The sequence below is a fragment of the Mus pahari genome, chromosome 3, assembly GCF_900095145.1.
Source record: "Mus pahari chromosome 3, PAHARI_EIJ_v1.1, whole genome shotgun sequence".
In the NCBI taxonomy this organism is placed as follows: domain Eukaryota; kingdom Metazoa; phylum Chordata; class Mammalia; order Rodentia; family Muridae; genus Mus; species Mus pahari.
Window position 1 is genome coordinate 55,076,936 of NC_034592.1, and position 15,435 is coordinate 55,092,370.

At 42.5% G+C, this 15,435-nt stretch overlaps 1 protein-coding gene across 2 annotated transcripts in view; it reads left to right on the forward strand.

Moving 5' to 3' along the window:
* The window catches only part of Cers6 (ceramide synthase 6), a 245,870-nt gene that overhangs the window by 173,465 nt on the left and 56,970 nt on the right, over positions 1–15,435 (forward strand). For both annotated transcript variants that reach the window (XM_021193317.2, XM_021193318.2), the window contains exons 5-6: positions 7,642–7,692; positions 11,327–11,419. In XM_021193317.2, coding sequence (XP_021048976.1) covers positions 7,642–7,692; positions 11,327–11,419 — 144 coding nt within the window. The remainder of the gene's footprint in view (positions 1–7,641; positions 7,693–11,326; positions 11,420–15,435) is intronic.

Sequence of the window (15,435 nt, forward strand, 5' to 3'; positions counted from 1 at the left end):
CATCTTTGATGGTAGCTCACATGATATTCCAGCTGCAGCACCTCCACCCCTCTACTTTCTCCAGAGCTGTGCAGATCAGCTAGGCTCAGGAAGGTACAAGCTAGAAAAATGGAGAAATCAACGCAGCAGCTTTTGGCCAGTGTGGGATGAAAAGGATGGGCACATCACAAGTGTGCTGAATTGGAACTGTTGTGGATGCCTGTGAGGAAGAACTGCGGGACCTTTCCAGTAGATGGGTGCCACCACCTGCAGCGGTCATCAGCTCACTTCTGCAAGCCAACATGTCCTCCCTCATCTGTCTTACTTTCTCCTCAGCAGTCTGGGTCCAGTTCTTCATCCCAGCATCTGCTTTTTAAGAAGGCCAAACTCAGAGATTCTCGACCTCATATTGCTGATAATTCTATTTATTCCAATCTTTTGTTGTTAGAAAAAAATTGTAATAAATATTTGTGTATCATACACCTTTACAAAGAGGCCTGATGCTTTGTGGGTTTCTAATATATAATAAATAAATATAATAAATACTGGGTCAAAGACAAGCACATTTTAAAGGTTCTTGATACGTGTTTGCAGAATATTGGTTTCTCTTGGCACTGATGATCCCCAGTATTAACCTTGTTAAATAATATGTCCAGGCACTGCAATGAAATAAAAATTCTGTCCAGTTTTGTTCTATAATTTTAATATTAAACCATAAAGATATTTTATTTAAATGTTGCATGTCTGTATCTTTGCTCTACTTTTTCATTATATGTTTAAGTATCTTAGTGTAGGAGCCCTTTACATATTAGAGCCATCAGTCCTTTGTTACATGTTAAAAGTTGTTCTAAAACTGTATTTTGATTAAGTTGTGCTTCTTAGTAGCCATTCTTGTTGGCACTTTCCTTCTGTAGACATTGTCACTGTTTCCTCCTCTCTCAACCTGTGGGTTTCAACACCTTTGGGAACCAAATGACCCTTTCATAGGGGTTGCCTAAGATCATCTGACTATCATATGTTTACATTACAATTCATAACAGTAGCAAAATTAAAGATAGGAAGTAGCAATGAAAGGAATTTTTATGGTTGGGGGTCACCACAACACACAGAATGGTATTAAAGGGCCGCAGTGTTAGGAAGGTTAAGAACCACTGCTCTGAATCTTTCATATTCTTTCTCCTTGTCTGGTCTCTTTATTTATCCCTGCTGCTGCTTCTAAACATGGAGCTGAGTAGTGCATCTGGATTTTTGCTGGTTATTGCCTAGAGAAATGTCCATCAGCACTGATGGAGGTGACACTGATGGAGGTGACCTGTCATGCTGATTCTTGAGCGCAGCCAGCACACCCTGTGACTTTCCGCCCTGTTACTTTTCGCCCTGTGACTTTTAGGTGTGTTGGAGGCCTTCAGTTGAACTGAGGCAGAAAACCTGAGGTCTCCTGGCAGAAAGGAATGCCCCTCACATTTCCTTATTTTTATTTCTCTGATAAAACCTTCATAGAGGCCCTGTGGCCTTTATAGAGGGCCTGTGGCCTCAGGGCCAGGGCCAGTCTAGGGAATCTTCTACTTTTGTGTGCTTGGAAGATTTTCAGATTACTTTCAAAATTGATTGCAAAATGTGCTGAAGGCACATGCAAGGCCAGGTCTAGAAGACTGAGGCCTCTTTTAAAATCTGATCAATGTGAAAGGCATATGCTATCACAGAATCAAGTCTAAATTATATCTTCACATCACAAGAACTTTCAAAGCTAATACAGATGCCATGAGCCTCCAAGGAGAGCTACCACTTTGCTGTGTAGATTTTTAAGTGCATCTCCAGGCCTGGAAAAAAAGTACAGGATACTCCTTAACATTCACTGACAAGCAGAGTGTTGATGATGAAAGACAATTAAATACAGTTTATTTACATCTTTTTTGAAACATAAAATGTATCTTTTCATTCTGTTTTGAATTGTAATAAACTCTAGATTTGTTCTCCTGAACTGATATGACTTATAATAAAGTATACAACTGAAGGTGTATGAAGATTTTCAGTATTTATATAATGTAGATATTAAACATACATACATATATACATACATACATACATACATACAGATAAAGGGTGATGCTAAATGATAAGCTCAATGGATATGACAGAATGTCAGGGTTAGATTTCAATTTCCCAATGCTAAGCTTTGTAAAAGGCGTGTGTGTGTGTGTGTGTGTGTGTGTGTACACATACAAACACAACATTACTAATTCACATTAACTTAGGGATTAAGTACTATTTTAGAATTCCCATACATAATCCAAAGAGCCATACATTTATTGTTTAGGCTGTACAATCAGCAGTGTATTTAGGCTGTCTTTCTTCAGCCATGTGAAAGCCAGAAGAGTTTTGTTGGTTTTTCATTTTGAGACAGGGTCTCACTGTGGAGCTCTGACTGTCCTGGAATTCACAATGTGGATCAGGCTAGCTGAGGACTCAGGTCCCCCTGCCTCTGCCTCTGAAGCTCTGGGATCAAAGGTGTGCACCACTGTGCCTGACAGAAGGGAATTTTGATGGAGATAGGAAACTGAAATTTTGTCTCTAAAATGCTAACTTTAGGTATAGACCACTTACCTTTCACATCTTTGATAAAACAACACAAAAATTCCTGTTCTCTCTTTAATTTTGAAAGAAACTACTATTCCCTGAGCTTTGGTACTTGCTACTTCTTTTGAATGTATGTATGTATATTTAAATGTGTGTGTGTGTATGATTATATTTTTATTTAATCATTAAGCCCTTGCCTGGTAAACTGTATACTATTTAGACAGTTTCTCCGATTGTTTAACACCTCTCTTTAGCCTAAACTGACACAATTATTTCAGATGGTAAAGTTGTCAGACCTTAGCTATTTTTATGTTAGAGTCATGATGGGGTCTCTATATGAGAGATGATACAAAGAAACATGATGTTACTTACTCTTTAAATAAAGGTTTAAAAAAATAATGATCACTCCTGTCTTTATAGATGGTCTCTATACAAATGAAGGCTTCAGGGTAAGCCCCAGCAGTGCCCAAGGCTCTGTCCTGCTCCTGGGATTGGATTAGTTGGGGGCGAACAGATCCACAGACGCCTCCTCTGGGCCTCTGTATTACTGATGGATGGCCTTGCTGTTCAGTTGGTGTCTGCGAGCAGATGTGCATAATGTAATGAAAAATCCCATTGTACTTTGTGGTTTAGATTGGAGGGTGTTAAAGGTAGTTTTTCATCTACTACAACAACCTTAGTCTTAATAGGATACTTTGTAAGTCAGCTGAAAATGAAATCCGTTGGTTTGTAATTTAGTAGCTGGTAAGCATCATTTGGGAAGTGTGGTCTTATCGTGCTGTGTTAGCTTAGACTGTTGTAACAAAATACAGCAGCTGGCTGAAATGTGGTCCCCTCTGCCCTGGAGGCAGCAAGCTCCTGATGAATGTCTGGCAGGCAGTACTGTCTGGTGAGGGCCCACTTCCCTCCGCAGCCCGTCTGCAGATGGCCACCTTTTACTGAATTCTCCACATGCTGTCTGTTCTGAGCATGTGCATGGAGAGAAAGGAAGATATAGAAAGGATCTGCCTCAAATACAGTGATGTTGGGGCTTAAAATATCAGCATATCAGTTCAGGATGAAAACACAAATCACTCCGTGGTAAACGTTTAGAAATTAAAAAGAATAGTGTTAATTCACTAGCTGTTGACCAATACGAATATGGTGCGACGGACAGTAAGGCCAAGTATCTCACTGGTGACTGAGAACATGGGGCTCTCCGTGTAAAAGGCCTGGGGATTTTCTGTAGATTAAACGGCATTGGAGAGGTCTTTTCAGTGTGACAGCACTCAGTGTTAGTAGGTAATAACCACGTACACAAAAACGTGGAATACATTCTGCATGTCTGCCCAGTACTATAATTGCTCATTCTTTATACCTGGGGGTGAGGGAGGGAGGACCTGGAGGAGGACAGTGCAAGAGCCTGAATAGCTTAAGTTTGCAGCTCACTCTTCTCTACTGACCAGCTAGGTACCTCCCAGTTCATTACTGTATCCCAACCAAGTGGGCTCTGGAATGACCCTCTGGTGCGTTTGGGGTGTGTATGTGTACCACAGTACACAGATAGGAGGGGCGTGATAGGAGTTGTCCTAAAGCACACACAGACTGGTAGGGAGCCCCCAGGCCAGTCTCAACAGGACACCCACCTCAAAGCCAAAGGTGGTGCTCATTGTCTCCCTCCAGTGGCCATGAAGGAGTGTGACAGACTTACTCCCCAGTCACTGTTAGGAGAAGCATCCCAAAGTGAGTCACTCTGCTCACAGCCCTTCTGCTGGAGGCTAGCTATACAGGGACTATTTTAAGAGAGGTTGGGTGAGAGCCACCGCCTCCAGCAAAGAGTCCCTGCTGCAAATGGTTATTAGAACCAATTCAGCTCATCTGTGATGAACTGTAAAGCAACAATGACTTGTTTAGAATCAGCCATTTTACAGCCTATACTGCGTTCCTACTAAGTATGGGTCATGGTCTAACGGTGCCAGGTTCACTTGGGAGCCTCAGAAATGCAGAATTCCCCACCACCCCCAGTCAGATGTACTGAGTCACAATCTGTGTTTTAGCAATTTGATGAGCTTGCCCGGTCCTTTGCAAATCTTTTAAGGCAGGCACCTGCTAGCTGTATTACATTGATTACTGACAAGTTGTATGTGGATTAAATGAGATAATGTGTTCAAGTTACCTTAAGTCTGTACCGAGCTTCGTAGCGTTATTTATGCAGTCAGGTGTGAAGCAGGAAGAGGCCGATCCTGAGCTTCCAAAAACAGTAAGAATTGAGACTTACTGAACCTCTCAGATTTTTGACTTATTAAAAATAATAGTTTTATTTATTCTTTGAAAATATCCTACATTGATATAGTATGTTTTGGTCATATTTGTCACTGTTGTGTTTTATAAAAAGATAAGGAGAGGAGGAATATGTTTTGTGGATGTATAGTCAGGTGTGGGGGAAGGAGGTACCTCTGTGGGCCCAAGCTAAGGCATCCCTTCCCCCAGAGGGACCAGCCACAAGAGGGTATATTATAGAATAGAGTTTATTCAAGGCACAGGGTGGGTAGTACAGAGAAAGGCAGAGAGAGAAAATAGAGGCTATGAGCACATGGAGAGGGGGTGGGGAAAGGAAAGGGAGAGAGGACAGAGGGAGAGCAACAAGGCAAGAGAGGAGGGGTGAGCAGCCCCTCTTATAGTGAGTCAGGCACACCTGGCTGTTGCCAGGTAACTGTGAGGTGGAGCATAGACAAAATGCTAACAGTCACTACCTCCCCCAAACTCCCCTTAGTTGTCTCCCACAGTCTTATTCCTTACTTCACATGTTTTTAAATTTTTATTTATTATATGAGTATTCTATTTCATTCACTTTCTCCCCATTTCCTTCCTCTAACTCTTCCCGTTCCCTCTGTCATCCTCATGGCTCCTCATTCCTTAATTATCGTTGTTACAGACATACATATGCTTATGTGTTTGTTTGTTTGTCTGTTTATGAAGACAATCTGATGAGGCCCCTTAGTGTACTTCCTATCTGTATGTGTTTAGAGATGATCCCTTAGGAGAGGCACTTGTCCCTAGAAGGGACTGATTCTCCCTCTCTCAACAAGCATTAATGTCACACTCTCCCTTCAGTGTGAGATAGACCTATGTCTTCTGCAGAGGGCAGCCAGATGGGAGGACCACTGAAGCCACGGGTCTAGATGATGAACATCCACACAGGGAGGGGGGCTTTGGTTTTAGAATAAAACATATGCTGAGAAGCTGAGAGAGGAAGAGAAGCCCTGAGTGCTGGGTTTTCCTGTGTCGGGTGTCCTGTCTGCAACAGGAAAGGATGACCACACTCGAAGAGATCTGTGCTGCGTGTGTCTTGAGGGGCAGATACACTGTGCCCTGGGGGGCTCGAGGTTGCTATTTCCAGAAAGCTCTTCCAGGCCTGCTCGAGGCCTCACACGCGCCTGTCATTTGCACTCAGGACCTGCTGACCTGTCTACTTGAGCAGAGGTGCTGAGGCTGAGGAAAGTGTGTGCAGGATATAATGTCCCCCTGGGGACTTTCAGCTAATTGTATAAATAACTTTATCAGAGGTAAAAATAGTAAACAACATTGTACTGTCCTTCAAAATAGATTTTATGCTATGCCCACATTTTTAAAACATGCTTATATATGTATATTTATATCTCTATCACATACGGAAAAAACAAAAACATGCTATAACTTAAAAATGTTAATGCTGATGAGAATTTAAGTTGTTTTTATTTCTATTCTGTGTGTTCTGGGCCTTCTGCAATGAACACGTATTGTCAGTGTGGTATAAAAATGTAATAACTCGCTAAGTTTTTTAAGCTTCCATATGATTTTTATATAGTCCATCTCATTTGATCTTCACTTCTGCCCTGTCTCTGTTCCTTTTCCATTGTTGAAAAGAGAGCAAGGCTACTTGCATAAGAAAGCATTTAACTGGGGGCTTGTTTTCCGGTTTCAGAGGGGGAGTCTGCGACAGTCATGGAGGGAAGCATGGTGGCAGGCAGGCAGGCAGGCAGGCAGGCAGGTGTGATGTTGGAGCAATAACTAAGGGTTTATTTACTGCATGGTCTACAAGTTAGAGGCGGAGAGTATAGGAGGGAGGGGCTGAGAGACTGGGCCTCGTGTGAACTTTTGAAACCTCAAGTCTCCAATGACATACCTTCTCCAGCCAAGCCCCATCTACCTCCTTATGGAACCCAGCATTCAAATATATGCACAGGACACAGTGACCATTGCACACTACACAGTCTATTTGTTTGCAGTTTAGGCAATACTGAGCTACGTGACTAGGAAGGCTTTCCAGACTCAGGGCCTGCAGTTGCTTACTGAAAAAAAAAAGTAAGACAAATATCAGTGGCTGTTGTACTGATAAAGTGGGTTAATATACATAAATACCTCTACAGTGTGTTAGACGTAGAAAGGCCTAACAGGGATTGGCTGCCAGAAACTCATCATCTACATCCCTGCGTCCCAGAAGTGATGATCAGGGAGATGAGTCATAAGGACAGTATAGGTATTCCAAGCGAATAGGGATGGGATATGTACTACCAAACTGATGGCTAATGATGGATGAGAAATGTATTTGAGGACATTGATTCTGATGGCATTGGATGGTCTAGCTCTCTGTCTCAATTCAAATCAATCCATCTCTGGTTATTATGGGTTTGGGGATTTGTGTGAATACTTAGATTTTTTTTCAACTATATTTTTTTATAAGACAAATAGTTGACATGGTGAGGAAGGATTTGTCCTAGAAACTTGGACCACAGGTTGAAAGATGGAAGGTGTACCACAGGGATTCCTCTGGGTCATTCCTGCTGAAGTGAAGCATGGCAGTTGAGCCCTGGTCAAGGCATGAGGAAAATGGCTTAGGTGTTCCAGGGTAGGTTGTACCAGTTGCTAGCAATGTCTTTCCATAAGTGAAATGGATGATTTGCTTTGGAGGCACAGCTGTTGAGGTTGGTACATTGCAGGAATACAGCTGAGTGACAAGCAGAATATGTGAATCTCCAGGTTTAAGAGAGATGTACAGTATGATGCCTGTTGTTTTAACAGTGTTCTAAAGCATGTAAAGTCTATTTCTTTGTTATTTTTTTCCAGACCCCTTGGTTGTGGAATACAAGACACTGCTGGTATAACTACCCTTACCAGGTAAGGAAGCCTGACTTCTGGGGTTTATAGACTAGGGGATATTCCTTTGGTGAGCTGCCTGTTGTCAGGAAGGTCGAGTAGTCACTTATATGTCAATATTGCACCAGATTGTTAATGCCTATCATAACCTAGTGAAGACAGGACTTTGTGCATTCATACTGAGGTGCATAATCAAAGTCTAGCCACTTTAGCAGATGGAACAAACCTGGAAGGTTCTTTTGTTGGAGAACAAGATGTAGCCACTTCAGTGGGTGGCTGGTTCCTGTTTCTCAATACAGAGGAAAGTCTGAAGGCCTGCTGGCAGTGCAGGCTTACCCCCACAGCAGATGTGAGCATTCAAGTGCAGTGCTGGAGCTGGCCTGCTGAGTTCTGTTGACTTTGTAGCTTAGAAGTGGCCTCTAAAGACATAAATCACCACGGACTACTTCTCCAAATGCAGAAAAATGCACTAACGCCATCATCACACATGGCTGAGTTGTTTCAGTAAGTAAAACAGTAGACACCATCTTTGAAATTAAGTCATAGCCCTGAAAAGGGAGTGTTTTCCATCTCTGCCCTTGCTATTCTTTTGCATCTCCTTATGAGTTCATTACTATTAGCACGTCTTTGCTATCCCTAAATCAATTGATATTGGAATATCAGTGGTGGGACCAGGAATTTTCTAGTTACTCAGGACATGTCCTGTAAGGGAAGCAGATGGAACCCGGCATTGTACCGAACACCTTCAGGTACATGTAGACTTCCTGTGCACATAAGGCCTTTCCATACCTTCCATGTTATCCACATAGCTGCAATGGGTGGAGGCTGACACTAGGTACTCCTTCTAGGCTAAGGGTGACTTGAAATAGACTTCTACTTTGCATTTGAATCCCTTAATTTATTTAGATTGGTAAGGAATTTACATAAGCAGCATGATGGAGTTAGAGAAAGCTGAGAGTTCCTGAGGTAACTGTCAGAGTCTGAGGCATGGTGGACAGAAACCAGCCACTCACCTTAACGGTTGCCACTAGCCCAACTGGACTTCACTATCCACACCTATCTACATTTCTACTTGAAAAGACCATCAAAGGCTTCTAGGAACTTTTAACTGGAATGTTGGCATGCCAGTCACCACAGTGCCCCACATTTCAAAGGTAAATTCTGCAACATGAGAGACATTGCATAAAATGTAACACTTAACCTTGTTTTTAACTGTAAATGTAGCCCAAAATAACTCTCTCTCGCATTCTGCCTGTAGCTGAGAAGTTGCTTGGTTTCAGATGAATGCCTAGGACAGTAGCCCAGAATGTAGCTGTGGGTTGTTTTACAGACAGCACAAAGAGAGTCAGTCTGAAGGGCTAGGAGAGAAGGTTACATTTAAAAGTGGAAAATACCAATAGGATGGAGAGAAAGCTACCCCATCTGTGCGGATTCAGTCAAGAACGGTCATGTGCTAGGAAGGCATCATAGCCCAATTCTGAGTAATTCTGCCCAGCACACCCCAAACTGAAGATAGACTCATGCTCTCTGGCAACAGTAGGTAGCCTTGACAAGAGCCATATGCTAATAAAAATTAATGACTTTCTTTGTGTAGGGGGCATAGGAAATGAAATAGCCTGTATGCAAGTATAATGCTTTGTATAAGTCATATGTATATAAATACATACAGCAGATTATAGTCCAGAGTCTGTCTCAAGCCTTCAGTGCACTTTTAAATATTGAACAAGCTCATGAAATATTCATTATGTCTTTAACACATATATAAGTAACCGGATAGATTTTTAGGTGAAAAATAGTAGTGTCCTTCAATTTTAAATATTCCCTCTTTTATATGAGAGTGTCCATTCGTTACTCATGTAAGAGTTCCATATGGGTGTGTATTTTAAGGATAAAAGTAAGACAGGGTTATATGCAGTTGACTCTTGTACAGCTCGTTTCAAGGGGCACGCATACAGGAGGCAGGAGAAGCCTAATGCAGCGATCAGGGCCTCGATAGCACTGAGACCTGGATGTAACCTTTTAACCTGAGTTAATTAGTAGCAATTTTCTGTCAGCTGTATAATCTAGATGAAAAACGAGAGTAGTAATTTTACAGATTTCATATGCTCGGAGTGAGTCACAGGAGTGAGTGTTTCACCAACTACAGAGCGGCTGGTGAGCGCTGATTACTGCGATGCTCCCGCAGGAACTCTGCCCTTCCCATCCTCGTCTGACTTGTCCTGTGACCCACTCCGAGGCAATACTCCCGGATGAGGATGCCAGAAGCCAGAAAATCTCATCAACACCAAATCTGACCTCAACTCCAGCCAGGGTCATTTTCCCAGACTGCATTGCTGATAGCATTTGCCCAAATACCTTGCTAATGTCTTTCAGTCTTAAAGAGACATGTCAATTGGAAGCAGATCTCTTTCAAGGTACCACTGAGCACAGCTGCTTCCTTCAGACAGTGGGCCACAGGATTCCTCAAGAAGACCTTGTGAGATCACTCATGAGAGTTCTCCCCTCTCATGACCTCCCTCCTGCCCAGCTGTCCTCCAACCTGCAAATTCCATCATGTGGACTATGTAGTTTCCCACGTGGCTTTGTAGAGACAACAGCTTTCAGTCTATAGTAATTTTCCTTGTCATTTAGAGTTGAAAACGGCCGCTCTAACATCTCTGCCTAAAAGTACCTCGTCAGAAATATGAGCAAGACACATAGTATTCCTTGATGCCTGTACTGAGAGAGTAAGGGCCATCTTGTGATAGCTATCCATTGTGTCGTGATTGGCAGATGGTGCATATAATATTAATTTCCTTTACAGTATGGAGTTTTGCCTTCTGAACAGTGGTATAAATGTATTTGAAGAGCTTTAGAGTGTTGTTTTAATTCTTTGAGTAAACTAAGACACTTCGTTATAGCTCAATAAATATAACTAAAAGTAACTCGTCAAAGTGTTGTTGAGAAAACATTAAATTTTATGTAATTTTTTTGTGGGTATGAAAAATACACTTTTATCTCCCTGAGCCTCTGAGGAAGTCAAAACAGGCATTGTCTTCCATCCCTGGCCCCTGCCATTTTTTTAAGTAAGTAACTTTACTACCAAGCTATGGAGCTGGACCTTCATCTCAGACATCCTGCATATCTGCTTAGTCAAGTATGTTGGCAGCCTTCCTGTCCCTCTGATCTTTAAATAAATATCTCGGAATCATCTGTTTTGAATATAGCATCCTATTGACCATTTTCTAAACACAGCTTTCTTGAACTTGCGATTCGTTGACCATTCCGGAAAGCATCCCTGCCGCCCACTTGTTCTGTGCTTTGGACTGTCACAACAGCTGTCCTGTGTGTGCTCCAGGACACGTCCCCAGTTGCCTGAGGGATCTTGTAGCTGCTGTACGGGAAGGAACCATAGAAGACGTTGTTACGCTCAGTAATGAATTGAATCCCAAACTGCCATGATGGTTAATGCTTTCTGGGTTTAAGATGAAATGGGATTAACGTTCTCGAGCTGTGGTCTGTAGGCAGCCTCCAGAGTGCTGTTGTCTATCAGAAAACAGTGGGATTGCGTGTGTTCAGCATAAGCCTGGCTTACCAGTCAGTGTGAGCTTCTGACTTTGGGGATACAAATTAGGTTTCCTGTTAAGTAAACCTTCCCATTCTTTCTTTTCCTCAGCCACTCACAGCTGACCTTCACTACTATTACATCTTGGAGCTGTCATTTTACTGGTCTTTAATGGTTTCCCAGTTCACAGATATCAAAAGGAAGGTAAGAGTCATGGTGTTACATGGACTTGGTTTAAGGTGGGCGAAGAATGTCAAAGGCATCCCTGAGCTGTGGGAGCTGTGGTTTGCACCAGTTCCTGCACTGTTGCAGGAGTGCTATCTGTCTGTGCCGTTTCATAGTCTCCTCCCTCTCCAGACTTGCCTCCAAACCGGGTGTTTTTATTAACCGTGCAAAACTACAGCAGCAAAGCCAGGCAAATCTATAAGGCGGGGAATGACCCCACAGGTTGAGAAACACTCATCTAGCATCCAACAACAGCACAGAAACAGCTTTCCTGGATGACTTGTGCTCTGCTTGGCCCGTCTGTTCCCCCTGAGTTGCCTGTGCTGAGAGACTGTCTGCGTGAGCTGCTGGGCACTGGATCCAGTGGTCCCTCCGTGCCAGCCCCTGGGGAGGATACTGTGTGACTGCCTGCCTCCTTTCTCCATGGTGTTATAACCTCAATATTCCCATGTGTCTATCAGAATCATCTCCTGACATCCATCTAAATGAAATGGAGAAAGGCAGGTTACTACAATTATTTACATTCATTTTGTGTGTGTGTGTGTGTGTGTGTGTGTGTGTGTGTGTGTGTGTGTGTGTGTGTATACATGGGTTCAGTTGTCCTCAAGGGTAGGACTCTTTCTTTTTCTAGCAGCAGACATGTACCTGGGGAGGAGGAGAAAAAAAAAGAAGAAGAAGAAGGAAGGAAGGAAGAAGAAAGAGAGGGGAAAAAGTTTTTCCTAACTATGTTAGGATAGGATCCTAACATATCTAAGCATCAGAAGTGTATGGTCCCATCAAAGCCAGTTTAGGCATATTGGGTGACTCGTTAACACCCATACTTGGGGCTCCTTTGCTCTTCTAACCAAGTATTCTGGAAACAGTTAAAGAATCTCCAGTGATGGTATCTGGCCGGCTCTCCTCCATCATGTGACATGCGTTCCTTACTCTGGTAGGCAGACCGTTCAGACTGATGATCTTCTCCGAGCCAGGTTCCATATTAAGCTCATTTTGTATTTGCTTTTCCAGTAGCTCATTTGTCCTGGTAGCCACATAAGTCACACTTATATAGCACAGAGGTGTAGAACATTCTTTCTTTTATTTTTTTTTTTCAACTTGACAAAATTAATGCTGGATGAATCAGTGTAAATCTCTTAAGGCCATGCAATGTGAGAATGAATTTGTGCCCAGGGTTGCAAAGCAAGGTCTTAAGATTCACTCTGAGAGTGGACACATTTCACAAGGGCTGCCTTGTCCTGTCATGCTCTCGACAAGAGCCTCTTACAGCCTCTTGCCGTGTTCCCCTGTTTTAGGGGAGTCTTCCTTTGCCTGGGGATATTTTGGAGTGCCATCTACAGTTAGCCACATTAACTTGGCAGGGAATGGCTGTCTTTTGCTTCTGAGAGCCTAGTTCTAGAACATTCCTACTTCAAAAGGTCACTGGGCCCCTCCGCTTGCTTGAGTTTTTCCGTTGTGTATATAATTTGTCTTTTCCACAGCCAGGTATATTGGGGGAAATTTCCTTGTTGTAAGACATGTAGGCAGATTGCTTTAAAACATTGACGTATATAGCTCTTTATATTTTTTAGTATAGTTAAGACATCAGATAGGGCACACTTAAGAAAAATGATAATTTGACAGGAAGTCCATGGAATTGAGCCTAAGACAATGTATTGTCAATGTTTAAAACTTAGTTTTATGGATATTTAGGTTTTTTTCCAAAGCTATTAAAATGCTTGGCACCTCTCTTGTTATTTGGTTAGAGTAGTTTTGTATATTCCTGACATAGCTGGCTTATTCTGGTTTCTACACAAAGTGGGCACTTGACCACCACCAGATCTGTATAGAGCTGGCGCAGGTGTTAATACGGAACCCTTGCTGCCCTCTGCCATTAGGCACTGTAGCTCCAGGCTGCCCCTTCGCCTCCCTGATTGGCCCTGCAGGTCTCCAGCAGCTCCATACCATTGTACTCCCATCAGGAGGACCTTCTCTTCCCAGCCATTGGTGATTTATGGTATGCACTGGCAGCCAGACACACTCTCCACCTTCTATGTGGAGCAATTAACTCAGATGTCTGAAACCATCCTTTCTTCGTCTTGGGATAGACTTGTTAAAGCCCTGTGGGCAGCTTTGGGAAGCTGGCTATGTGTGAGGTCCTTAAAGGGGATTATTCCCTCCCATTAAATCACAGCAAGCCAAATGGTCATTCCAAACAAAGACCAGGACTTATAAATGCTAAATAAAACTTTCTTTCTCTGCCCTTTGAGTGGGAATCTTAAACAGTTTATAAATCATTTCTCTCCTCAGCACTCACAAGCCTTTTGTTGATTTTGTTTGTTTTGAGACAGGGAGAGTTGGGCTCAGATGTGCTGTCTGAGCCTGCCTCCTGGGTGCGAAGATTACAGGCTAGAGCCATCACACTCAGATTTAGAGATCTTTTTTTTTTTTTTTTTACTGAGTTGTTTTATCAATCTTTTTTAAATGATCTTGTTATCCAAGAGTCATCTTCCTTTTTCAACATTGTTTTGTTGTTGTTGTTGTTGTTTGTTTGTTTTTGTTTTTTCCTACCAAGAGTCTAAAAAAGTCTCCTAAAAGCGAGAGGAGAGCCTTTCAACCCTTCTGTGTACTGAGAAAGAATATGATGACTTGTTCATTTCCAAAGTTGGGACTTACTGCTCAGTGGGGGACATTGCTATTAAAGAAAGGGCAAAGACACAGTGGGCTGGTGATTTTAAATATATGCTACAAAACAATTGGAAACTTTCCTGGAGATTTTTCCTTACTTTTTTCTTATAGTTTTCCTTCATTTAAAAAAGAATAGAGAAAATCAGTTAAGACATCATCAAAACTGTCAAGCATTTTCTTAGTCCCCAACACTAGTAGACCTTACTGTCCTAAAGGCTTACAGTCTCCTCCAGTTCTGTGCTCTGGCCACCTGTTCCAAGTGAGCATTTCTCTGCACATCTGCATTTTCCAAGGCAGGCTAATAAATACTCTGTTCTGTTCAGAACAGCTTGCTTATGTCTAAACCGTGTGTCTCTTTTAACGAAGCTGCTGTTTGGCTCAAAGGCCTGGGCCTTCGGCCAGTGCACCCTGCTCATGTTCAGGCCTCCTTGGAGTAGCTCCAGGGCCTGGCTCATGGAATCTGCCTGGTGCTTTCTCTTGTTCTGGAAGGAGCACTACATCTTGTCAAACAGTCTTGACAGAGAGAGATGTAGTGATGAAATATAGCAAGAGGAAAACTTGGTGACTGGCATGTCTCGTTCCCTTGTAACTTTTTTATAGGAACTTCCTTGTGTCCACTACTGTAGGGCTTTAGCTCTCTTACCGAGCCTACCCATGTTCCAGACCTTCCTTTAGAGTAAAAGGAAATACGTCCTTTAATTCCCCCATAAGGACCCAGTGGGCCATAGATTGAGTTGGAAGTAATATACACTAAATTAACACCATGTTCAGTAGATAGAAATGAGACCAGCACTGGAGCATAATGACCAAATCTAAGTCACGAACTAAAGCTAAACTAGTGTTCATAGATGTAAGTATTCCTAATCAATCAAAATTAACGTGGTAATCATAAAAAAGAAGTAAACGAATGTGAGCACTTCTTTCCTTCCCCAAATAAGAACACTTGAAAAGCAGCTACCATGAATTCATAAGGGGAAAACCTAGTTTAGCATAATAAGAAAAACCCATCTTATACTAATGGATGATCCCTTAAATTCACCACTATGGGAAAGCATTAAGGAAGATATCACTTAGAATGACAGTCAAGGACTCTGGGGCCCCTTACCCGTCCAGCACACTCCCCAGTGTGACCTTGAAGAGGTTACTTTGCCTTTCTGTGTGTTGGTTTTCTGAGCAAAGAAAGGAGGTCTCAAACCTGCCCTGTGGGAATGTGGGCATACTGTGGTCACTGTATCCTCCAGTGTTATATACCTAAGGATGCTCCTGTGGTCACTGTATCCTCCAGTGTTATACACCTAAGGATGCTCCTGTGGTCACTGTATCCTCCAGTG